The 27,593-nt window shown below is 41.3% G+C and overlaps 1 protein-coding gene across 3 annotated transcripts in view; it reads left to right on the forward strand.

Annotated features, from left to right (window-relative positions):
- Window positions 1-27,593, forward strand: part of LOC126297831 (HEAT repeat-containing protein 5B) — a 472,968-nt gene that overhangs the window by 380,152 nt on the left and 65,223 nt on the right. For all 3 annotated transcript variants that reach the window (XM_049989077.1, XM_049989078.1, XM_049989076.1), the window contains 9 exons: window positions 208-489; window positions 943-1,132; window positions 1,237-1,406; window positions 1,512-1,653; window positions 7,807-7,986; window positions 12,029-12,280; window positions 16,998-17,179; window positions 17,798-18,043; window positions 18,286-18,508. In XM_049989077.1, coding sequence (XP_049845034.1) covers window positions 208-489; window positions 943-1,132; window positions 1,237-1,406; window positions 1,512-1,653; window positions 7,807-7,986; window positions 12,029-12,280; window positions 16,998-17,179; window positions 17,798-18,043; window positions 18,286-18,508 — 1,867 coding nt within the window. The remainder of the gene's footprint in view (window positions 1-207; window positions 490-942; window positions 1,133-1,236; window positions 1,407-1,511; window positions 1,654-7,806; window positions 7,987-12,028; window positions 12,281-16,997; window positions 17,180-17,797; window positions 18,044-18,285; window positions 18,509-27,593) is intronic.

Raw genomic sequence — 27,593 nt, forward strand, 5'->3', positions numbered from 1 at the left:
AAAAACATTGTGACCAGTGGCCAACAATTAATTTAATTAAATATTGCTCAACATCTCATTCCGTTTTGTGATTGAAACTTGGGGTGATTGTAATTGTAACAAAATAAAAACTAAATGTGGACAGTGTGTCTCTGGTACAAGACAAGATTTTTTGCTTGGCTACTTAAAATATGTGTATGTAATTAGAGCATCTACTGTTGCTTGCAGGGCACACTGATAAGCAGTAACCCAGTGCTAAGGTGTGCAGCTGGTGAATCACTGGGACGAATGGCCCAAGTCGTGGCTGATGCACGCTTTACTGCAGAACTAGCACAGACAAGTTTTGACCGGCTGAAATCAGCACGAGATGTTGCTTCACGAACTGGCCATTCCCTGGCACTGGGCTGTCTGCACCGGTATGTTGGTGGTATGGGTTCAAACCAACATCTAAACACCAGTGTCAGCATTTTGCTGGCATTGGCACAAGATACCACCTCCCCTGTTGTTCAGGTATGTACTCCACCAGTCATAAACTGTCAGTTATAACACTTTATGTTAGTTGGCAGTAAAATATAAAAAGTAGTGTTCATTAAAATGTGTGTGAGGCCTCCCCTTGCCTCCAGGAATAATACTAATTGTTTGTAGAGAAGTTCTCCATCATCAGACGTTTAATTTTATGGCTATTCCAAAAAATATTTTATTAAATAATGACTGGCATGTGTCTGTGGTGTTTTTTTCTTCTTCTTTTGATTCAATGAATTAATTATTGGCTATACATAAACTAAAAACAAGTACTGAGTTACTGGATATTTCCCATATATCTAACATGTGTATCTGTCTTGTGGATTTATTTTCTGTTTGCCACTGTACACTTAATCTGAAAGAGACAAGGCAGATGATAAAACAGTAATAATATGTTTGTACAGTTCTGCCTGTTCATAATAATAAAATTATTTTTCCAAGGTTTGGTCACTTCATGCTTTGGCCCTAATTGCTGACTCTGGAGGTCCAATGTTCCGTGGATATGTTGAACCAACTTTGTCACTTGCTCTAAAATTATTGCTTAATGTACCACAAACCTATGTCGATGTTCACCAGTGCATTGGGAAAGTTTTATCAGCATTAATAACAACTGTTGGACCGGAACTTCAGGGTAGGTGTTACACATGTTACTATAATTAATTTTATAATCTTATTTTTATAGTATGTGTGAGTTGTAATTTCAGTTTCTAACTTAGAACAACCTTTGTTTTACAGGCAACACAACATCAATATGCATGGCACGATCATCATTTCTTTGTGCCTGTGCTATTATGCAAGACCATCAAGATCCTTTAGTGCAGGCTGAAGCTACATCTTGCCTCCAGCAGTTGCATCTCTTTGCACCACGGCATGTTAATCTCTCATCTCTTGTCCCTACCCTCTGTGTGAGTGTTTCCTTTCTTCTGTTGATGCTGTTTCCTCTTATATATGTGTCTTTGTCACTAACTATTCTGTTTATGGTGCATTAATACCTGTGAAATATTTTACAGAGGACTTTGTCAAGCAATCACCTTCTTCTTCGTAAAGCAGCAGTTTCTTGCTTGCGCCAGTTGGCACAACGAGAAGCAAAAGAAGTGTGTGAACATGCAATGACTTTGGCCAATGAGAATCGAGAGACCAATGTAGTAGAAGGTAAACAGTGACTCATTCTGTCGCCGTAACTATTTTAAATTGGTTTTATTGTTAGGTAGTAGAGGCTTGTAATATGAGTCAACTGCAACATCTGCAGTAGTAACAAGTTTGTCTGTTGATTTAAAAATTATTTATTGAGTTATATTTTTTGTAATGAATTGTTCATATTGAATTAAACCTTTTCTCTAGAGCTTGCTCTGTATCTGGAAACTTCATGCTTACTGGATCATAAAGACATGCATTTTGCTGATGATGTGTCTTAAATAATAGACACATAGGGCCAAAAGTTCCTAGATTGATGCTTGGGAAGGTGAACTGATGGCACAGATGGAGTCCTGGCACAGATCACTTTCTGGTGGGAAGAAATTTCAGAGTGGACAAGGATAGTGTGGGCGACAAAGGCCAAGAGGACAGAAGTTGCACTGAGACCTCCAGTTCCATGCCTGTGTCCATGCAAACTGGTGCTGGTGCCCTGGGGCCCAGGTTGTACCCATCTGAGTGAGTGCCAAGGGCTGGTGTTCCAGGTCCAATTGAACTGGCAGTGGTGGTGCAGTCAGTAGGTGCAGACGGACAGTCAGACCCCCCAAAGTGTTAACCATCATGAGGCACTGCCCATGAAGGGCAACCACCATGGTCAGCATCCACAAGAGTTTTGTCCTGTATGAGCATAACCAAGCAGTGGAGCCCAGCAGAAAGCACCCAGCTTACTTGATGTGGTGGTCCGTGGGCTGCTGGGCCAGATGATGAAGGAGAGTACACGGCTGCAACCCACGGAGGAGTTCTGGTGGGCCATGGTTGTGGACAGGGTTCGTCCTGTAGGTGTTCAGAAACATTGTAAGTGCAGCTGTGGTGGTGGAAGTGTCCACTGCTTTTAACATTTGTTGTTTAAATGCTTGCACCATGTGCTCTGGCTCGCCATTGGAGGACGGGTCAAATGGTAGACAGAACTGGTGCCTGATGCCATTGGGGGTGCAGAACTGTTTGGAAGTTGTCGACCTGATTTGAGGCCCGTTGTCCGACACAATGGTGCAGGGAAGCCCATCAATGGCTAGAATCTGGATGAGTGCATATAGTGCAGTGTCAGTGATGGTAGACATCATCCTGACCACATGTGGTTAGTTAGAATAAGCATCTGTGACAATGAGCCACAGAGAGCCCAGAAAGGGGCCAGTAAAGTCCAAATGAATGCAGTCCTTGGGGTAACAGGGGCAGGCTAGGGAATGAAAGACTGTTGCAGAGCAGCCTAGTGCCAGGCACAAGTTGAGCAGCTGTGCATCATGGCCTCCACATCTTTGTTGAGTCCTGGCCTATAGCCATGTTGCCTTGTGAGGGCTTTCATCTGTGACATACTACAATACTCACAATGGAGGGGTTACAAAACTAGAGGGCACAGGGTAAGTGGGATGATGACACGGTGATTATCCACTTCTGTGTCAAGCAAGCTAACACCGGAGATGACTGACAGATGGTGGGAGATGTGAGACCAGATCTGGAAATTTGGATTGGCAGACTTGGAAAAATAAGTGGGCTACCTGTGGAGCACGTGATGTGCCACAAGACAGGGTCATGATGTGTGTCAGCAGTGATGAGAATAACTATGGTGAGAAGCTGGGTGCTATCATCCCACATTGATGTGGAGACAGGAGATTTCCTGTGCGTATGGTTCTGAGGGCAGATGAGAGAGAGAGCATCCTCATTTGTGTGTTGTGCCATATAATTAATGGTGTAATTGTAGGAGATGAGGAAAAGTGCCCAACATTGGAGCCATTGTGCCATTCACTCTAGAAGCCTCGACCATGGCCCAAAGAGTGCTACTAGTGGTTTGTGGTCTGTAATGAGGGTAAACTTGATCCCAAATAGGTAAATATGGAACTTCTTAATGCCAAAGATAATCACCAAAACTTCCTTTCTGAACCGCAAGTAGTTCTTTTGTGTGGTGTCAGCTTTTTTGACGCATAAGCAATTGGTTGCTCAGTGCTGTCGGCAATCCTAAGTGTGAGCACTGCGCTAATGCCATAAAGGGAAGCAACAGTAACCAAAACCGGGAGACATGATGGAGGAAAGGGTGTAAGGCAGCAGATGCTTCAGCCATGTGAAAGCATGCTTACAGGCAGCTGCTGTTCATCTGCACTGAACACACTCCTTCCACAACTGGTTGAGCAGGTGCATAATGCATACTGCTTGTGGGAGGAACTTGGAATAATAGTTCAGTTTTCCTAAAAAAAAAAACCTGCAGCTCCTGTAAGTTTAGTGGGTTGGGGGGCAGGGTGGAGAGTCTGTAGCAGAAACATTGCAGTCAATGAGCTGGATCCCTTCTTTGTTAAGAAAGTGTGCATCATATTCCACTTGGTTCTGAAGAAACTGACATTTGTGTAGGAAGCACTTTGAGCCCTGCTTCATGCAACGTAGTAAGGAGGGTGCAGAGATGTTTATGGTTCTGCTGATAGTACCTGTATCAGTTAAGTCATTGATGTAATTATTACAAGCAGGGAAAGACATTGTTAACTGTTCCCGGTAACTTATGAAGATTGCCAGAGTAAAAGAGGTTCCAAAGGACAATTGCTTGTATTTGTATAAGCCAGAGGGAGTGTTGATGACCATAATGCACTATGATTTCTCATCCAGTTGAATTTGCAAATATGCATCAGGAAAGTCTGTCTAATAAAAATATCATCTTCAACAATCTTTGTGAGGGGGTCATCTGGATATGGCATGGGGTAGATTTCCACCTGTGCCTGGGTACTGACCGTGGATTTAAAGTTTCTGCACAGCTGGAGGGATGCATTGAGTTTCTTGACCTATACCAAATGTGTGGGCCGAGTGCTAGTTTCAACAGGTGCTGCCAGCCCAGTGTCATGGAGGTGACAGAGTTCCTGTGTAACAGCCAACCATAGGGCGATGGGAATGAGCTGTGCTTGGCAGAAGTGGGGCACTGTGTTTGGATGCAATGAGATATGCACCTGGAAGTCTGTGGCACACCTCAAACCAGGTTCAAATACACGTTCAAAGAAAAGTAGCACAGAGGTTGTAGAGTTTCTGGAAGGGAACTGTGTCGGAAGCAACATCAACTTCACAGTGATGGAGAATTCAAAGAATGAGAAGTCATCCAGACCAAAAATGTTGCTGCCAAGTGACTTGACCGCAGGGTCATGTGAACTTTTTGTAGTCAGCAGTCACTATGAATTGATCACAGAGAGGAATCAAATAGTTACCATAAGTGATAAATGTGCAGGAGGGTGGGGCAAAATCAGGAGAACCAAGATGAGCATACATTTGGAGATTCATTAAGGAAATGGTAGCTCCTTTGCCCACCTGAAAATGTTATGCAGTCATGAGAATGATAGATAGCGTAGTAGTGGAAGGATTGCCATAGGGAACAAGTGCCTTAAGTTCATACAGCGTCCTTCGATGCCTGTGAGGAGTAGGATCCAACCATCCTGATCGTTTGTGACAGACATTAGGAGAGGCCTATCTTTCCCATAACAGGTGCAGTGCACTCAGTGATCCTGACATTCCATATGTAGGTTTGCTTTGAAAAAGTCAGGACATGATGAGAGACCCCATTGTTTGTGCCGATGACTGGCTGTTTGGAGGCAATTGACATGTCCTAAATCTATGAATTACGATGCCGCTGTCGGGAAAAACACTTAGAGTCTGCCCTCTAGGTGGTGGCTGGACCACTGATACGTGCGGGCAAGCCATGAGGCATTCATTGACTGTGCAATGTCAAAAGAGTGAGCAATTTTCAAGTTTATTGTCCAAGGAAGGGTTGTTGAATTGATTGCAGCAATGCATCCTTCCAGATCAGGAACTAATTGGACTGCTGCATCATGGAACAAAGAATTTGCATATTAGGTTTTGCAAGTGAAATCCTAATGTCAACTCAGCCATCGCAAATCTGTCACTCACAAGTGGTATTACTGACGAGGTTGCTTATGGTGCTGATGGAACTAGAGGCACAATGTAACCACATTTAATTGTTGCGAATAATAATTCAACAGCAACAAACACATCTCCTCAAACATTAGCACTACCAGATTAGAGATTGGAGCCAACTTCTTTAGAAAGAAAAATGTTGCCGGGAAGCCCAAGAAAGGAAGAGTGACAGTTGGAGAGCATCATCAGAAACCTACGAGGAGAGGTGCTGTTTCAACCACTGAAAATACGTGTCCCAACCCTCTTGGACTTCGCTTAATGGCAAAAACACAGGTGGATGGCTTTCTGGCTGGGAAGCGACCATAGCCTGGAGGGGTTGGATACCCTGAACATGCAGCTGTTCCTTTGAAAACTGAATATGCTGTCGGGGCAACTCCTTCTGTTGCCAGTGATGCTGTTTTCGAATCTGATGTTGAACTAATGTTGCTGGAGAAGTTGTTGCTGTTGCTGTTCCACAAGGAGCATGAGCCTTATATCTATGGGCCACTAACCATTTAGTTTATTGCCAATTATAGTAATGAAATTGGACTAGACTGGGAATTGCTCGAGAACCAGTAGAAACAGGCTGCCCGGCTGAGGGCCTCACAGTGAGCTGCCTCAGAGTAAACAGATGAAGAAAAATGAGAGGAAGACAACTAATGGAGATAGCGTGGAAGATTAACAGGCCCAGTGAGTAATTGAAGAGAAAAAAAACCAAAGATGTAGTGAATTCAGAACCAAGACAATGATGTGTAGTGATATCAATACAGTAGTGCAGAGAACTCACGATTGAGCTGCTGTGCAACAGACTTTTAAGCCAGCCACAGGTGCTGACAGACTGACAAGGCAGAGTGTCCTCACAGCGGCCTTTGCACTATACCCGCAAATATAGCAGTACTGTCTAGTGGCTGTTGTTGAGTTCCACGCCTTCCAGTGAGCTTTCAGACTCACTGTCTCAGGTTACCAGAATGGACATCTAAGAATATGGAAGTTCCAGCCTTATTTATTATTTCCTCGCCCCTTGTTAAATGTATCATTGGTGTAGTTCCTCTAGGTGTGAAAAACTGAATATGTTGCTTCTTTCTAAAACTGAGAGTGAGGCCATTTGCAGAAAACAAATGAATGATACTTTTAAGAATATTGTTTACAGATTTCTTCTGTTGCTATATTTATGCTTGGATTGATTAGAATACTTTTGTCATATCTGCCTGTTGTATATTACATGGAAGATTGTTTACATGTATAAGGAACAGCAGCAGGCCGATTGAGACATGGGGAACCCCAAACATTATTTCTCTCCAGTCAGAATAATTTGCCCTGATTACATTGGTTGAGTTACTAAGTACAACTTTTGCATTCTTTTGGTTAGCTGTCACATTATTCATTGTTTGGCTCTACCATAAAGCCCATAAAGCTTCAATTTATTGAGGATAATACTATTATTCACACAGTCAAATGCCTTAGACAGGTTGCAGAAATTACCGACTGATGCTATTTTATTATTTAATGCCTGTAAAATTTGGTGAATGAACATGTAAATGACATTCTCAGCAGAGCAACCATTCTCAAACCCAAACTGTGATTTGCTGAAGATATCATTGTTGCTAAGGTGATATGCTGTTCTAGAATACAGTAATTCTCAAAAAATTTTGACAATGATGTCAGCAGTGTAACAAGGGGTAGTTATTGACATTTCTCTCATCACCTTTCCTAAAGCTGGGTTTGATAATGGCATATTTCAGTCTCTCTGGAAAGGTGCCTTGAGTTAATGATGCATCACATATTTCAGATGAGACTGGGCTTATTATATGGAAACAAACCTTTAGTAATCTATTGAAAACACCATCAAAACCAGATGAGCTTCTATTTTTGGAAAAAATGTAAATTTCCGTAATTTCAGGAAGAGAAGTTCGTAATAAATTCATGTAATTGAATTTTATGAGAGTTGCTTTTTCAACATATGATTGTTTCGCTACATTCCATATAGCCTTCAGTCTGTTGTTGGAGTTACTGATTTGTGACATAATGTGCATGTTCCCTGATTTTTTTAATAGCTTTTATTGGTACTCTTAAGTAGTTTTTGTAGTGTGCAACTACTACAGGTTCTGTACTTGGCCTTGGTTGTGCTTCTGTTATTGACTACTCGAGAGTTCGTTGTGAATAAAACACACAAACAGTACTGTTCTTATTTTAATAAAGCATGTAAAAGTAAATATTCTGTGCATTTTATTTCTTTAGGCTTGGTGATAACAGAGAGTGGCTTACCAGGTGTGCTGTTCTCCATGTTGGATGCAGAGACTGATGGTCATCTTATCAAAGATATCCATGACTCATTGACAAGCATGTTGCAAGTAATGGCAGCAGAAAATTTGTCACAGTGGCTCTCACTGTGTAAAGATGTCCTTACAGTTGCTACAGGTACATCCAATTATTTGCTTTTAAAATATGACTTATATTAATAGTTAAAGATTGCAGTGGCCTGTTGGAGAAGTAATTGAAGTAATATTTTGCATCATCAGTTGTAAAGTAATAGTAAGCTGCTTAGACAGCATCTGAAGAAACACTTCTATGTGACAAGTCTCATCTCTTGAACACAGGCAAAACATTTTACAGTTATAATTGCTGATAATAAAGTAACATGTTCCAGTTGGAGAAGAATTATTAACTGTTAGAAGTATTACAGCAAACAGTTCAAATTGTCGACATCGCAAAATTTTCCTTCTGGCGTATTGCAGACAGCTTCATGATGGTGTAGAGTGTAAATAATTTTTAAATTCCATTGCCAATAAAAGTAAACACCAGGACAAACAGCAGTAAATCTGACAACACTGTACCAACAAGTATAAAACTGAATGACATTATCATTTGAAAAAGATACATTGCTTTTAGACCATATTTAGTCTATGCTATGGCTGTTTCATCAGGTATATCGTAAGTCAGAGCCCAATTTAAGTGAAGAAGTAGAAAAGACTGGAATGTGGCTACAATAAAAAATCTCATTAAATTGCATAAATCTTAAGAGACTATACACCAGGGTGTGTAGCAGAAACTCCCTCCTGACACTGTTCATTTCACTGCCTCAAACCACTACCTGTTCTGAAACCTTGTAATGAGTTGAAATTTTAGGAGGGTAACTCATCTGCAGATCTGATTTTACCGCTGTGATACATATTGAAAAATTAAAAGCAGCAGTGAGGTGACCTCACTGGACACTACCTTAATTGGCTAAACAAACAACAAATGCACAACTGGCGTTGTTTCTCCACAAGTAACAGCAGAAAAACACAGCCCTCAGAAGCTTGTTGCTGACTTGTAGCAGGATACCAGTTGTCAGCAACATGCAAATATTTTGCTACAGGTCTCTCCCCCCCCCCCCCCCCCCCCTCCCGGTCCCTCTCTTTTAACACCCACTAATTTTACTTTAGGGCCAATAAAATCCAGTAAATATTACAGCAGTTCAAATGGCTCTAAACTCTATGGGACTCAACATCTGAGGTCATCAGTCCTCTGCACTTAGAACTGCTTAAACCTAAGTAACCTAAGGACATCACTCACATCCATGCTCGAGGCAGGATTCGAACCTGAAACCGTAGCAGCAGCATGGTTCCGGACTGAAGTGCCTAGAACCGCTTGGCCACAGCATGACATCAGTGATTGGTCTTGTGGCACTGTTAAAAAAGCTGTATATTAAAGCACCCACTTCTCAGTTAATTAGTCTTTATCTTGAGAAAGGCTGCTGCAAGTCTGCCTGATGCTAGTTTAAAAAGTATTATAAGAATTTTACAAGATGATGCAACAGCCACACAAGGACTTAAGTCAGACTGATGCCAGCTGTTGAAGCCTGCGTATCTAAAACAATTTTAAGTTATGTTCATTTGTTACATAGATGATATGCACAGTTTCTATTTAAATGAAGTCAAAGGAGTTAACTTGTGTATACATGATTTGCTTTACATGATTTACGTCTGTGAATGTCAACATGCTGGCTATTTACAGTTTCTTAAGTAGCAAAGTGGGTTATTTTTATTAAGCATGAACATTTATCACTACTCAAGTTACAAGTGAGACACAAATTTACCTTCAAAGTAAATATCTATGTCTATCATACTACAAACAATAGCAGTATTAATGAAATAATCACCTATAAAACGAGAGTTCCAGTTTAGATTTTAAATTTGTTTTGTTACCTCTGACATTTTATGTTACTGGGCCAGTTGCAAAACCTGTTTATTATTTCAGACTGAAAGAGAGCCCCAGTAGGAGTATAATAGCTTCTTTATTTTCCTTCTCACAAAAGAAAGAAAAAAGGAAAAAAAAACTGTTGGTCACAATTTATAATTGCAAAGTAATTAACTCCAGCTCTTCTGCAGTTCCAGCCAAAATACAGTTTTGTTGAATTGGCTCCAACTAAGTCCCTGGAGCCAGAAAAAAAACACTGAAATGACCAACACACGAAGAACTGTTTTCCAGAGGAGAATCTTCGGCTAGATCTAGGTGACGGGATCTGTCCACAGTGTTCCTGGGGTTTCCTTATTCTCCAGCAAGAGATATGCTGCCATCAAGTAACTTGTGATCATATGTAGGTGTGGTCTTGGGATGTAGCCAGTGCCTCTTGCTGTTACCTTACAAGTTACCTGGTGATGCATAGCTTTCGGTGCGCATCCTGGTGGTCTGGGGCTATACTTGAAAATCCCGTGTGATTGATACGGACCACGTGAGCATAGCTTTCCATGACTGGCGCATTATAGCCGTTTGCGTGTTATGGCTGGCGTCCCTGAGCACTGTAGCACCAGTGGTCTAAGATTTTTATTGCTGCATGTTCTCATTTATGAGCCATTGTTAGCTTTAGTAATGAATATAAATTTGATTTTTTCTTCTAGTGTTATAGTCATTACATTATTCAAATTGCAATCGATTATTTATGATTAATTTCATAAGCAGCTACGTAAAATACCCAAGAAAGTTTTGCACTGCCCTTATGGCCTGCGCTATTTTTAATTGGATACCTCATTTTCAATAATCTGTTCACCACAGTAACAGAGGTAATAGTATACCTCCAGTCTCAGTGCAGTCTTGCAGGCAGCACTGTGTGTGCAGTTGTGAACTGGACAGTGCAGCTTGTATACATATGGCAAGAAAGCTATATACCACAGCAATGTTACCTGAACATTAAACTGTTATGAGACACTAACCATAGAATATCTGCCTCGTGGTTGTTGCCAGTGATCAGTAACACCACTTGGTAACCACTACCAACAAATTGCAGTTCTTTGGTACCCCAAGGAGAATGTAATGAAACTTCGCACTTCCTTCTGAGAGCACCTGGAGGACCGTGTTGCCCCAGAAAGTTCACAAGTCTCCACACAATGAATTTTTCCTCCATTACAATAGCTGTACAAACTCTATAGCGCAATGGTGTGCAAAAAAATGTGGATAAGGGAAAACTCCTAATGGAACATGAATCAATGTCATTGAGTTTTGTTCACCGCTGACTGCAGGATTTGTCTGATGATCAACGCAGAAGAGTTTTGAGGTGGCCAGGTGTCCGATGCACATCTCAGGAGTGCGTCCCAATGGTTCAGCAGAGTCAATTTCTGCATTCAGCATTTTGCCAATGGGTTTGTGTTTTAAAAATGTAATGAATGAGCAAGCTACACCCACCTTGTTAACACCTTCCTCCTAGAGCCAGGAATCAGTGGAATGAATTGGAAGCACATGAACACAATTGAAAATGCTTTGGACAAGTTTCAACTTGCAGTGCAATTTTGCAGGTAATCTCTGACACACATGATGATGTCAGGAGGTCTGTTGTCAAAGAAAGAGACATGCTTGAGCAGTAACATCTTGATTACATTCTGTCCAGCATGCCAAAGACGATCTGACCATGTTACAGTGCGTAGTATAGAGCAGCATGATGCTGTATGTCACCCAGTATCAGATTTTGATTTCATTGATGTGTGAAGATCTGCACTTCCAAACAGATTGTTTTTATTCTGCTATTTTTTTTTATTTAAAAGTAAAGCTCATTTTTTTCCCACAAAAGTTACTCTCTTGATATTCAGATGCACAGAACTTCTCTTTGAACAGGTGAGGTGCAGTTGTAAATACCACATATTATTCTCATTGATCACATTTGTAAATCAATACTTTCTTTCTAAGTGATGAGTCACCCCCAGAAAATTATGCAATAAGGCATCAATTTTATGAAGAACAAACTTAAATATTTGAGAAGCTTAGTAATATGTTTTCCTTGTGTTCTGTTCTGCTTTGTTTTGTAAGAATGAATGCTTCGTTAAATACATGCATTTTCTCCTCTCTGTTTTTTGTGTATCTGTTGCAACTACTTCATGAAGTGACCACAATAAGAAAAAGGGCATACAAGTATTTTGTCAAAAGTTTATTCCATTTTCCCCAAATATGCCATACTGTAATTTCTGAAATTTTCATTTGCTTTCCACAGAATCAAGTATAGGAGAAGAGGTCATAAATGTGGCTGTCTCAACTGAAGGAGAAGATATTGAAGGAGATGATGACCAACTAAAGTTCCATGCTGAAGATGACCAGGTGACTCATCCTGCTGTTCAACCCCGATGGCCAACTAGAGTTTTTGCTGCAGAATGTGTCCGGAGAATAATCATTGCTTGTGAGGGCAATAAAGCAGCTCATTTTGATCTTGCATTGGCCAAGGAAATGCAGCTTACTAAAAACAGAGGTACTGTGATCATTTAAGTTGTGGTGTGTTATAATCATTGTGTGTGTAAATAGTGTTTCTGTTCTTTAAATCTGAATATACTTTCTCGTTGGACATGTCTGGTGTTAACAAAAGCAATATATATATCTACATCTACATCTACATGACTACTCTGCAATTCACATTTAAGTGCTTGGCAGAGGGTTCATCGAACCACAATCATACTATCTCTCTACTATTCCACTCCCGAACAGCGAGGAAAAACGAACACCTAAACCTTTCTGTTCGAGCTCTGATTTCTCTTATTTTATTTTGATGATCATTCCTACCTATGTAGGTTGGGCTCAACAAAATATTTTCGCATTCGGAAGAGAAAGTTGGTGACTGAAATTTCGTAAAAAGGTCTCGCCGCGACGAAAAACGTCTATGCTGTAATGACTTCCATCCCAACTCGTGTATCATATCTGCCACACTCTCTCCCCTATAACGCGATAATACAAAACGAGCTGCCCTTCTTTGCACCCTCTCGATGTCCTCCGTCAATCCCACCTGGTAAGGATCCCACACCGCGCAGCAATATTCTAACAGAGGACGAACGAGTGTAGTGTAAGCTGTCTCTTTAGTGGATCTGCTAAGTGTCCTGCCAATGAAACGCAACCTTTGGCTCGCCTTCCCGACAATATTATCTATGTGGTCTTTCCAACTGAAGTTGTTAGTAATTTTAACACCCAGGTACTTAGTTGAATTGGCAGCCTTGAGAATTGTACTATTTATCGAGTAATCGAATTCCAACGGATTTCTTTTGGAACTTATGTGGATCACCTCACACTTTTCGTTATTTAGCGTCAACTGCCACCTGCCACACCATACAGCAATCTTTTGTAAATCGCTTTACAACTGATACTGGTCTTCGAATGACCTTACTAGACGGTAAATTACAGCATCATCTGCGAACAACCTAAGAGAACTGCTCAGATTGTCAGCCAGGTCATTTATATAGATCAGGAACAGTAGAGGTCCCAGGACGCTTCCCTGGGGAACACCTGATATCACTTCAGTTTTACTCGATGATTTGCCGTCTATTACTACGAACTGCGACCTTCCTGACAGGAAATCACGAATCCAGTTGCACAACTGAGACGATACCCCATAGCTCCGCAGCTTGATTAGAAGTTGCTTGTGAGGAACGGTGTCAAAAGCTTTCCGGAAATCTAGAAATACGGAATCAACTTGAGATCCCCTGTCGATAGCGGCCATTACTTCGTGCGAATAAAGAGCTAGCTGCGTTGCACAAGAGCGATGTTTTCTGAAGCCATGCTGATTACATGTCAATAGATCGTTCCCTTCGAGGTGGTTCATAATGTTTGAATACAGTATATGCTCCAAAACCCTACTGCAAACCGACGTCAATGATATAGGTCTGTAGTTAAATGGATTACTCCTACTACCCTTCTTGAACACTGGTGCGACCTGCGCAATTTTCCAATCTGTAGGTACAGATCTATCGGTGAGCGAGCGGTTGTATATGAGTGCTAAGTAGGGAGCTATAGTATCAGCGTAATCTGAAAGGAACCTAATCGGTATACAATCTGGACCTGAAGACTTGCCCGTATCAAGCGATTTGAGTTGCTTCGCAACCCCTAAGGTATCTACTTCTAAGAAACTCATGCTAGCAGATGTTCATGTTTCAAATTCTGGAATATTCCATTCGTCTTCCCTGGTGAAGTAATTACGGAAAACTGCGTTCAATAACTCTGCTTTAGCGGCACAGTCGTCGATAACAGTACCATCGGCACTGCGCAGCGAAGGTATTGACTGCGTCTTGCCGCTTGTGTACTTTACATACGACCAGAATTTCTTCGGATTTTCTACCAAATTTCGAGACAATGTTTCGTTGTGGAACCTATTAAAGGCATCTCGCATCGAAGTACGTGCCAAATTTCGCGCGTCTGTAAATTTTAGCCCATCTTCGGGATTTCGCGTTCTTCTGAACTTCGCATGCTTTTTCCGTTGCCTCTGCAACAGCGTTCGGACATTTTTTGTGTACCACGGGGGATCCGTTCCATCTCTTACCAATTTATGAGGTATGAATCTCTCAATTGCTGTTGCTACTATATCTTTGAATTTGAGCCACATCTCGTCTACATTCGCATAGTCAGTTCGGAAGGAATGGAAATTGTCTTTTAGGAAGGCTTCTAGTGGCACTTTATCCACTTTTTTAAATAAAATTATTTTGCGTTTGTTTCTGATGGGTTTGGAAGAAATGGTATTGAGCCTAGCTACAATGACCTTGTGATCACTAATCCCTGTATCAGTCATGATGCTCTCTATCAGCTCTGGATTGTTTGTGGCCAAGAGGTCAAGTGTGTTTTCGCAACCATTTACAATTTGCGTGGGTTCATGGACTAACTGCTCAAAATAATTTTCGGAGAATGCATTTAGGACAATCTCGGAAGACGTTTTCTGCCTACCACCGGTTTTGAACAAGTATTTTTGCCAACATACCGAGGGTAGGTTGAAGTCCCCACCAACTATAACCGTATGAGTGGGGTGTTTATTTGTTACGAGACTCAAACTTTCTCTGAACTGTTCCGCAACTGTATCATCGGAGTCTGGGGGTCGGTAGAAGGAGCCAATTATTAACTTAATTCGGCTGTTAAGTATAACCTCCACCCACACCAATTCGCACGGAGTATCTACTTCGACTTCACTACAAGATAAACCACTACTGACAGACACAAACACTCCACCACCAATTCTGCCTAATCTATCTTTCCTGAACACCTTCTGAGACTTCATAAAAATTTCTGCAGAACTTATTTCAGGCTTTAGCCAGCTTTCTGTACCTATAACGATATCAGCTTCTGTGCTTTCTATTAGCGCTTGAAGCTCAGCGACTTTTCCAGCGCAACTACAACAATTTACAACTATAATTCCGACTGTTCCTTGATCCAAGCACGTCCTGTAATTGCCAAGCACCCTTTGACATTGCAGCCCATCCTGCACTTTCCCGAGGCCTTCTAACCTGAAAAACCGCCCAGTCCATGCCACACAGCCTCCGCTACCCGTGTAGCCGCCAGCTGAGTGTAGTGAACTCCTGACCTACTCAGCGGAACCCGAAACCCCACCACCCTATGGCGCAAGTCAAGGCATCTGCAGCCAATACGGTCGCAAAACCGTCTGAGCCTCTGATTCAGACCCGCCACCCGGCTCTGCACCAAAGGTCCGCAGTCGGTTCTGTCAACGATGCTGCAGATGGTGAGCTCTGCCTTCATCTCGTAAGCAAGACCGGCAGCCTTCACCAAATCATATATATATATATATATATGACTATTGACTGCAGATGCATTCCTGAACAGTGTGGCTACATACCCATTACTGAATTTTGTGCAGTGATGCTGAACTTCAATATAAATACAAAATCTATGTGGGAATTAGTACTATATCTTGCTGTAGTATATGTCACATTTCATCCAAATCCAACTTTTATTGACATTGACAAGCTCCCTTTTAAGCCTTCAGATGATTTTCGATTATTGCCTCAACTGCTTGCTTTTCCAGAATAAGCTCAGTCCAACAGTTAACATCTCCAAGCGGTTGATCTAATTAAAGATGGCATTGCTTGAAATGCCAGTTGTTTGATCACATCATATAACATTGATAAACATGTGCAAAGTATTTGAAAAATGGTTTCTAAAGTTAAAGAGTGCAGGGCACAACCGTACCAATTATCTGTAAGGTACAGTGCTCGTATTATTATCCTGGATGAGGTTGTATGTTCAGATCGTGCTGTCATCTGGAATTTTGGTTATTCTATTGTCACATTTGCCTTAGCTGCATACTTTTTTCCTCAGACTTGCCCCCAATAGTCCAAGTAACAGTATTTGCTACAAATGTCTACATTCATTTGAGGGCCCTGTATGGTCATGAACGAAAGTTCATCATATGCTGTACTTCTCTGAATACTCTTCTACTTGCTTAACACACAAGCTCAACAGACAGTATTTCAGACTGTCATATTCCACCGTAAGCCTTGAGATGACGCTCACTCTTAGGCTGATGAAGGTAAGGGAATTACATCAACTGTCTGCTTTCCATAGGAACCATCTTGACGTCTTGATGTTGGTCATATGTGATTTAGAGGAAAAACAGAAACCTAACTGGATGACTGAATTGTGATTTGAACCACGAAACTCCTGAATTTGAGTCCAATTTCATAATCACTGGACTACATCACTTGACCACCAAAAAAAAATCTAGCCTAGAAATGGATCAGTAATATGATAGTGTAAAGACCTTGTGGTAACACACTGTAATGTAATTTGCATCTTGTTAATATTTTACTCTATATTGGTGGGAGGATTAGTGGTTTGCCATGAAGACTGATTAGGTCACGGGAGGAAGAGGACACAGTAACACAGTATTGGTATTGCCTGTGTGTGTGTGTGTGTGTGTGTGTGTGTGTGTGTGTGTGATATATATATATATATTTCTCTAGTTCGAGAAAGGATTGATTCTGAAAGATACCAAGTTTTCTGTCCATTTGTGTGTCCCTGTTGACAACTCATCGCTTTTGCTATTCGGTGAATGGACTCCTTTACTTCTAAATTGTGTATGTTCATTAACTATTTTCATAGAACTACATGTGATATTGACAGCCGTTAATCAAGTGTGCTAAGCTGAGCTATTCATCTAAAATAATTCACTTCATGACTTGGAGTGTTGATTTTGGTTCCAGGTGATTACTTGGTGCTACATCTGTCTGACCTTGTGAGAATGGCTTTCATGGCAGCAACCAGTGACTCGGATCCATTGAGACTAGAAGGTCTTAAAACTCTTCAAGAGATTATTGATAAGTTTGCGAAAGTCCCAGAGCCAGAATTTCCTGGCCATCTTCTCCTAGAACAATTTCAAGCTCAGGTAATTTCAGTAGCAGTTCTGCTCACAGCACATAAATTCTTCTGTATTACAGTTAAGCAAGCTCCTATCCTTTCTATACGATTTTATATGATTGGCAGAAGTAATCTTAAAACTGGGATGCAGTTCTTTAGCTATAATTAACTATTATAGGAATTCACAACTGCTTCTTTTGTATTTCATCAAGGTTAAAATTTAAACTGTTCATTTTGATAGAAATAGTGTCAAGGTAAGGACAGTAGCTACAGCAGTAAATTATGTGTGAACAAAATATCATAGTTGTAAAACAGAGTTGAAATAATTTAGGATGTAGAGAGAGAAAGAAATATAAAGATAATGAGAATCAGCAACTGGACAAAGAACCAAAAGGATGGTAATGAAACTGGATGTGGAGGTACTCTGTAATAGGATACAATGTGTAGTGTGTCCACTACTTATTTAGGGAAGATTCTAATGACCATTTCATTATAAAATTGTGTGTATAGTGTACACTGCATGCAGCTCTTTTAAAGTAGCATGATAATATTATAGTTGGTTTGGTATTAAACAGAGTTCTGATGACTTTGATGCTGAATGATTGTGCAAGTGCAGTAAGTCTTAGATGCTACATATTTGCAACAGGTTGGTGCTGCACTGAGACCAGCATTTGCTCCTGAGACACCATCACATGTAACTGCCGCAGCATGTGAAGTGTGCAGCGCATGGATAGGCAGTGGCGTCGCAAGAGACCTGAATGATCTTCGTCGCGTTCATCAGCTTCTTGTTTCAAGCTTGACCAAGCTACACCAGGACTCTGGAACAGCACAGCTGTACAATGAAAGCCTTGCAACTCTTGAGCGTCTCTCCATCCTCAAAGCATGGGCAGAAGTAAGAGCAGCATAATTTATCAATACGTAGTTATCACTTTTTCTCAGTACCAATTTTTAGTAGAATCCTCAGTGGGACTGTAGAACAACAGAGAATTGTGCGTACAAATCCTTATGTAGAAATTTATAGTAATTATTATCTAATGTCGCTTTACTGTTCCATTTGTCATTGCTGGCTGTAATGAAGTGAGTAGTTTTGGTGTTACCTAATCCAAGTACTCATTGGGCATTTCTTCGTTATAGGTTTATATAGTTGCCATGGTGGGGGATAACTCAGCACCAGAGAAAATGGATGCAAGTTTTGCTTCATCTGACACGATGCATGAAAGCAGAAGTGAGGATGACTTTGGTGAATTTGAATTTCGTGGAGAAAGTCTTCTTACACTTGTACAACCGGAACTAATCAGTTTGTCACATTACTGGCTTGCAGCTCTCAGAGACCATGCATTACTCTCACTTCCCTCAGGTAAATATAATAAATGTAGGACCTATATGGCATATTAAAATACTAATGGGAAGTAGAAGTGGTTTTAATTTTTAGGTACAATCATAAGTTATTTGTAGGCAACAAATAATCATGTACTGTATACACTAAAAACAGAAACTGGAACAGTGCTGATAAAATAAGGGGCATTCAAATGAAACTTGGTCACTAGTGTGAAGTAACAGTAACGATTTTATCAACTCAAAAATGTAGTTATACACAGTACACATACTCAAAAATAGTTGCCAAGACTGTTGGCACATTTATCCCATTGTGACACTAGCCAGTCAGTTCCATCCTTGAAGAAGCTAGTAGGCTGCTGTCGGATCCAGGCCTGGACCCAGTCACACACTTTGTCGTCCATTGTGAATCAGTGTCCGCGAATAGTTTGTTTTAGAGATCCAAACACATGAAAATCACACAATGAAAGGTCAGGACTGTACAGTGTATGTTCCAGTAGTTTCCCACCAAAACTGCTGCAATGTCGTCTTCACCGCATTGGCCATGTGTGGGCGGCCATTATCATGTAGTAGGAGGATAATGCCATTGGGTCAGCGTTTTGACTTCATGGCTCGCCTAAGGTTCTGTAAAGTGGTGTGATAACACTGAGCATTGATGGTGGTTTCCCATTCAAGGAACTCGACAAGCAGTGGGCCCTTGTGGTCAAAAAAGGAGGACATCATGACCTTACCAGAACTGGTGCATACGGCCTTCGATTTCTTTGTTGGTGAAGTTGCATGTTTCCACTGCTTGCTCTGATGCTTGCTTACCGGTTTAAAATGGTGACACCATGTTTCGTAACATGTGACAGAAAGCCGTGTTCCTCATGATAATGTTGCAAATGACTCAAAGACAGTGCCATTTGAGCATTGCACTGTTCGGTGGTCAGTTGGTGGGGAACCCACTGTGCACCGATTTTTTGAAAGTTCAAGTGTTGATGCATTATGGTGTGGGCAGTGCCCACAGTAATACCCAGTAACTGATGGATCTTATCCACAGTGATTCTGTGGTTGTCCAAGACTAAAACATTCACTTCTGCAACCATTTCTGATGTGATGACACAATGAGCCTGTCCAGGACGAGCAATCTTCCAGTGACTTGCGCCCCTCAAGAAATCGTTTGCATTATTCCACAACACTTGGACGACTCAGACTGTACTCACTATACACTGCCTTCATCCATCGATACATTTCACAGCCTCCAACTCCCTCCGCCACCAAAAATCGAGTCACTCTTCGTTGCTGCTGCTTATTCGCCTGCACGTTCAGTAGTGGACGATAACTTGTGTGACTACGTTGTCTTCGGTGTGAAACCACTCTGGCACTATGCAACATCAGTGTGCATGCATCAGTCTCTCTACCAATAGATGGCGCGCCATGTTACATGGCAGTTACGTGGTACCACCTTACGTGTAAGGCAAAGGTAGACGCACTGACCAGGTTTCTTTTGAATGAACCTCATATTATGACACAATAACTGCACTGAAAACGTGAAATGCTAAAACTATCTGTTTAACTGCTGGCTGGCTCTGTGTCAGTGATTACCTGTTTCTTGCTCACAGGCATTTTCATTATCTCATCTTCATCTACAGCTAATAATGTCTATCTTTTGTTGCTGTTGCCCAGCAGAGAAGCTTGTTACATAATTTTCAGACTATTACTAGAAAAGTTAATGTGACTCCACAGGAAAGCCTCCAACTTTGGACAGTCCAAAGGTTTGTTCCAAAACTCCAGAAAACAATTCCCCATATATTGAGAGCATAGCTGAGAGCCACTCTATGTTGGATTTGGCGAAACTCCCTCCCATCCTCCTAAGGTTGGTGACAAGAGAGGGTAGAGGAAGAATGAGGCAGTCATGAAAAATCTCATTCCCAGTGACTGGGAATACAGTAACTGTTAAAGTTTCTTGCACCACAATTAATGCACATATCACTGTGTTCTCTGGATTTAAACCCCAGCAGAATAATTGCTCATCTTATCTTTCTGGTAAAACTTATGACTGTGATTGTTTCGGACAGTTCAGTGCTGAATTAAATCTATCTTCATGTGCTGGTTACAGTAATAGCATACTCTTTTATTAGTGTTTGGTAATTGCTGTGCATGTAACAAAATTTTCTTAAGTTACTATGTTTTTTTTTCATATCTATTGAACCATACTTTAAAAATATTTTAATCTACTGCTAAAAGCACACTTACTGCACGTATTCACAGCAGCACCTGAAGAACAACCCACAAGTTTGAAATACATTGTTCATTAATAAAAAATAAAGAAAAAAGATTTGTTCAGCGCTGACACTTATTTCTCAGACAATCAATCTGGATGGCTGGGAGTCAATATGTTATGCAGCCCTCTGTATTTAGATTAGATTAGATTAGTACTTGTTCCATAGATCATGAATACATCACTTCGTAATGATGTGGAACATGTCAGGTTAATAAAAGGTGTCTATACAAGACATTACATTACACAAAATATTACACAACACTTAACATTTAATTTTTTTTCTTTTTTTGTGGGGGTTGGAGAAATTGCCCTCTTACTATATCCAAAAATTCATCTAATGAGTAGGAGGAGTTGCAATTAAGAAATTCGTTTAGTTTCCTTTTAAATGCTATATGGCTATCTGTCAGACTTTTGATGCTATTAGGTAAGCGAGCAAAGACTTTTGTGACAGCATAATTTACCCCCTTCTGAGCCTAAGTTGGATTTAACCTTGAGTAGTGAAGATCATCCTTTCTCCTAGTGTTGTAGCCATGTGCACTGCTATTACTTTTGAATTCGTTTGGATTGTTAATAACAAATTTCAGAAGTATATATAGTGAGGCTACAGTGAAGCTCTCTAGCTCTTTAAATAAGTTTCTGCAGGATGATCTTGAATGAGCTCCAGAAATTATTCTGATTACACGCTTCTGTGCAATGAACACTCTTTTACTCAATGATGAGTTACCCCAGAATATGGTGCTGTACGAAAGCAGAGAATGAGAATAGGCATGGTAAGCTAAGTTACTGAGATGTATATCGCCAAAATTTGCATGATCCTAACTAATAGTATAAGTAGCTGAACTCAAACGTTTGAGAAGATCTTCAGTGTGTTTTTTTCCAGTTCAACCTCTCATCAATGCATACACCTAGAAATTTTTAAAATTCTACCTTAGCTACCGATTTCTGATCAAGGTCTATATTTATTAATGGTGTAATTCCATTTACTGTGTGGAACTGCGTATACAGTGTTTTGTCAGTTTAAAGAGAGCCCATCTGCAGAGAATGACTTAATGATTTTCTGAAAAACATCGTTTACAGTTTCACCAGTTAATTCTTGTCTGTTGGGTGCGATATCTATACTTGTATCTTCGGCAAAAAGTACCAGCTTTGTATCTTCGTGAATATAGAATGGCAAGTCATTAATATACACTCCTGGAAATTGAAATAAGAACACCGTGAATTCATTGTCCCAGGAAGGGGAAACTTTATTGACACATTCCTGGGGTCAGATACATCACATGATCACACTGACAGAACCACAGGCACATAGACACAGGCAACAGAGCATGCACAATGTCGGCACTAGTACATTGTATATCCACCTTTCGCAGCAAGGCAGGCTGCTGTTCTCCAATGGAGACGATCGTAGAGATGCTGGATGTAGTCCTGTGGAACGGCTTGCCATGCCATTTCCACCTGGCGCCTCAGTTGGACCAGCGTTCGTGCTGGACGTGCAGACAGCGTGAGACGACGCTTCATCCAGTCCCAAACATGCAAATGGGGGACAGATCCGGAGATCTTGATGGCCAGGGTAGTTGACTTACACCTTCTAGAGCACGTTGGGTGGCACGGGATACATGCGGACGTGCATTGTCCTGTTGGAACAGCAAGTTCCCTTGCCGGTCTAGGAATGGTAGAACGATGGGTTCGATGACGGTTTGGATGTACCGTGCACTATTCAGTGTCCCCTCGACGATCACCAGAGGTGTACGGCCAGTGTAGGAGATCGCTCCCCACACCATGATGCCGGGTGTTGGCCCTGTGTGCCTCGGTCGTATGCAGTCCTGATTGTGGCGCTCACCTGCACGGCGCCAAACACGCATACGACCATCATTGGCACCAAGGCAGAAGCGACTCTCATCGCTGAAGACGACACGTCTCCATTCGTCCCTCCATTCACGCCTGTCGCGACACCACTGGAGACGGGCCGCACGATGTTGGGGCGTGAGCGGAAGACGGCCTAACGGTGTGCGGGACCGTAGCCCAGCTTCATGGAGACGGTTTCGAATGGTCCTCGCCGATACCCCAGGAGCAACAGTGTCCCTAATTTGCTGGGAAGTGGCGGTGCGGTTCCCTACGGCACTGCGTAGGATCCTACGGTTTTGGCGTGCATCCGTGCGTCGCTGCCGTCCGGTCCCAGGTCGACGGGCACGTGCACCTTCCGTCGACCACTGGCGACAACATCGATGTACTGTGGAGACCTCACGCCCCACGTGTTGAGCAATTCGGCGGTATGTCCACCCGGCCTCCCGCATGCCCAGGCATACTTCAGTCTATCTGGGAAAATACCCTGCTTCAGAAAGCTATTACATATGTGGCTAAGAATCCCACTTATCTCTTGGGAACAAGCTTTTATTATCCTACTGGAAATGCCCTCAATTCCATGTTAGCTTTTATTCTTGAGAGAGTTTATCATCTTCCTAATTTCAGAAGCAGAGGTGGGTGGAATTTCAATTGTATCAAATTGTGTGGGTAAGGCCTCTTCCATTAACTGCCTTGCTTCTTGTAATGAACATTTAGATCCTATTTTCTCTACAACATTTAAAAAATCATTATTCCATATGTTTTCGACTTCCATTCACTTTGATGGTAATGCCGTCATCCTGTACTCTTGGTTGCCCTGTCTCCCTTGTAATAATATTCCAAACTGTTTTGATTTTGTTATCAGAGGTATTAATCTCAGACATAATGCACATGCTTCTGGACTTTTTAATAACCTTTCTTAATTTAGCACAGTAGTTTTTATAATATTTGGCTGTTTCTGGGTCATTGCTCTTTCTTGTTGTTAGATACAGTTCCCTTTTGTGGTTACAAGATATTTTTATTCCTTTAGTAAGCCAAGCTTTTTTGCATGGTTTCTTATAACTAGATTTAACTACTTTCTTGGGGAAACAGTTTTCAAATTCTCTTATATTTTAAATTAGCATCGGGTTCCTTGTACACCTCATCCCAGTCTAACTACTGAAGATTTTCCCTGAAATTTGTAATTCTTGAGTCATTAATTGAATGCACAACTTTGGAGGGTAGTTTTGAATTACTGAATGGAGCTATTTCATATACTGTAACTAGCTGAGCATCAGGATCAGAAAGGCCATTCTCAACAGGACAAGAATTTATGTTTTTAAACCTATCTTGGTCTATAAAAGTGTTACCTATGAATGTGCTGCTGTCCTTTACTACTCGAGTAGGAAAATTAATGACAGATGTCAAACTGAAAGCACCGAGCAAGACTTCCAGGTCATTCTTCTTAATGCACTCTTTCAGTGAATCAACTTTGAAGTCCCCACAAATAATAATTTGCTTTCCCCTATCTGACAGATAGCACTACAAGGCATCCAAGTTTTTCAGGAATAAATGAAAGTTTCCTGAAGGGGACCTATATACTGTTACAATTATAAAAGAGCCCTTCCTTCAGTTTAAGTTCACACTCACATGCGTCTATATGTTGCTCTAGACAAAACTTTTTTGTATCGAAGCTTTTTACACAGTGATAACTTTTAACATATATAGCAACTCCTCCTCTCACCTTATTCTCTCCACTCATATGTGCAGCTAGTTTATAACCACTGATATTTACCTTTTCCATATCAGACACAATGTGATGCTCAGACAGGCTTAGTATATCTATTACATTATCAGATTCAATGTCATCTAAACAACCCAGGAGCTCATCTACTTTATTCTTCAATCCTGGAATATTTTGGTGAAAAATAGTAACATTATTTTTAACTTTACTTTTGTGAGGATCTACTTTCTTCTTTAATCCAGCAATATTTTGGTTAAATATGATAACATTATTATTTACTTTACTGTTGTGAGAATATTGTGAGTTTTGGACCTCTTTTATCTCCTGCCTGCCTGAACTTCTCATTGGACACTGATATTAGTCTAAAAAAGAGGTACATCCATGAGTACTAGTGTCCCCTCTTATGGATTTCGCTAACAAGCCTGCCAGTTTACCCTTCCCTTTCCTATTGAGGTGTAGGCCATGCCTTGTGAAATCCCCTCTATCAGTAGCCGCAACAGGAACCTCTACATCTACATCTACATCTACATCCATACTCCGCAAGCCACCTGACTGTGTGTGGCGGAGGGCACCCTGAGTACCTCTATCGGTTCTCCCTTCTATTCCAGTCTCGTATTGTACGTGGAAAGAAGGATTGTCGGTATGCTTCTGTGGGGGCTCTAATCTCTCTGATTTTATCCTCATGGTCTCTTTGCGAGATATACGTAGGAGGGAGCAATATACTGCTTGACTCTTCGGTGAAGGTATGTTCTCGAAACTTTAACAAAAGCCCGTACCGGGCTACTGAGCGTCTCTCCTGCAGAGTCTTCCACTGGAGTTTATCTATCATCTCCGTAACGCTTTCGCGATTACTAAATGATCCTGTAACAAAGCGCGCTGCTCTCTGTTGGATCTTCTCTATCTCTTCTATCAACCCTATCTGGTGCGGATCCCACACTGCTGAGCAGTATTCAAGCAGTGGGCGAACAAGCGTACTGTAACCTACTTCCTTTGTTGTCGGATTGCATTTCCTTAGGATTCTTCCAATGAATCTCAGTCTGGCATCTGCTTTACCGACAATCAACTTTATATGATCATTCCATTTTAAATCACTCCTAATGCGTACTCCCAAATAATTTATAGGATTAACTGCTTCCAGTTGCTGACCTGCTATTTTGTAGCTAAATGATAAGGGACCTATCTTTCTATGTATTCGCATCACATTACATTTGTCTACATTGAGATTCAATTGCCATTCCGTGCACCATGCGTCAATTCGCTGCAGATCCTCCTGCATCTCAGTACAATTTTCCATTGTTGCAACCTCTCGATACACCACAGCATCATCTGCAAAAAGCCTCAGTGAACTTCCGATGTCATCCACCAGGTCATTTATGTATATTGTGAATAGCAACGGTCCTATGACACTCCCCTGCGGCACACCTGAAGTCACTCTTACTTCGGAAGACTTCTCTCCATTGGGAATGACATGCTGCGTTCTGTTATCTAGGAACTCCTCAATCCAATCACACAATTGATCTGATAGTCCGTATGCTCTTACTTTGTTCATTAAACGACTGTGGGGAACTGTGTCAAACGCCTTGCGGAAGTCAAGAAATACGGCATCTACGTGTGAACCCGTGTCTAAGGCCCTCTGAGTCTTGTGGACGAATAGCGCGAGCTGGGTTTCACATGACCGTTTTTTTCTAAACCCATGCTGATTCCTACAGAGTAGATTTCTAGTCTCCAGAAAAGACATTATACTCGAATATAATACGTGTTCCAAAATTCTACAACTGATCGATGTTAGAGATATAGGTCTATAGTTCTGCACATCTGTTCGACATCCCTTCTTGAAAACGGGGATGACCTGTGCCCTTTTCCAATCCTTTGGAACGCTTCGCTCTTCTAGAGACCTACGGTACACCGCTGCAAGAAGGGGGGCAAGTTCCTTCGCTTACTCTGTGTAAAATCGAACTGGTATCCCATCAGGACCAGCGGCCTTTCCTCTTCTGAGCGATTTTAATTGTTTCTCTATCCCTCTGTCGTCTGTTTCAATATCTACCATTTTGTCAACTGTCTGACAATCTAGAGAAGGAAGCACAGTGCAGTCTTCCTCTGTGAAACAGCTTTGGAAGAAGACATTTAGTATTTCGGTCTTTAGTCTGTCATCCTCTGTTTCAATACCATTTTGGTTACAGAGTGTCTGGACATTTTGTTTTGATCCACCTACTGCTTTGACATAGGACCAAAATTTCTTAGGATTTTCTGCCAAGTCAGTACATAGAACTTTACTTTCGAATTCATTGAAAGCCTCTCGCATAGCCCTCCTCACACTACATTTCGCTTCGCGTAATTTTTGTTTGTCTGCAAGGCTTTGGCTATGTTTATGTTTGCTGTGAAGTTCCCTTTGCTTCCGCAGCAGTTTTCTAACTCGGTTGTTGTACCACGGTGGCTCTTTCCCATCTCTTACGATCTTGCTTGGCACATACTCATCTAACGCATATTGTACGATGGTTTTGAACTTTGTTCACTGATCCTCAACACTATCTGTACTTGAGACAAATCTTTTGTGTTGAGCCATCAGGTACTCTGTAATCTGCTTTTTGTCACTTTTGCTGAACAGAAAAATCTTCCTACCTTTTTTAATATTTCTATTTACGGCTGAAATCATCGATGCAGTAACCGCTTTATGATCGCTGATTCCCTGTTCTGCATTAACTGATTCAAATAGTTCGGGTCTGTTTGTCACCAGAAGGTCTAATATGTTATCGCCATGAGTCGGTTTTCTGTTTAACTGCTCAAGGTAGTTTTCAGATAAAGCACTTAAAAATATTTCACTGTATTCTTTGTCCCTGCCACCCGTTATGAACATTTGAGTCTCCCAGTCTATATCCGGCAAATTAAAATCTCCACCCAGAACTATAACATGGTGGGGAAATCTACTCGAAATATTTTCCAAATTATTCTTCAGGTGCAGAGCCACAACAGCTGCTGAGCCCGGGGGCCTATAGAGACATCCAATTACCATGTTTGAGCCTGCTTTAAGCGTGACCTTCACCCAAATTATTTCACATTTCGGATGTCCGTCAATTTCCTTCGATACTATTGCACTTCTTATCGCTATAAACACGCCTCCCCCTTCACTGTCCAGCCTGTCTCTGCGGTATACATTCCAATCTGAGTTTAGGATTTCATTACTGTTTACATGTGGTTTCAGCCAACTTTCTGTCCCTAGTACTATATGGACGTTGTGACCGTTTATTAATGAGAGCAGTTCTGGGACCTTTCTATAGACGG

This window comes from Schistocerca gregaria, chromosome X (assembly GCF_023897955.1).
Source record: "Schistocerca gregaria isolate iqSchGreg1 chromosome X, iqSchGreg1.2, whole genome shotgun sequence".
Taxonomy (NCBI): Eukaryota; Metazoa; Arthropoda; class Insecta; order Orthoptera; family Acrididae; genus Schistocerca; species Schistocerca gregaria.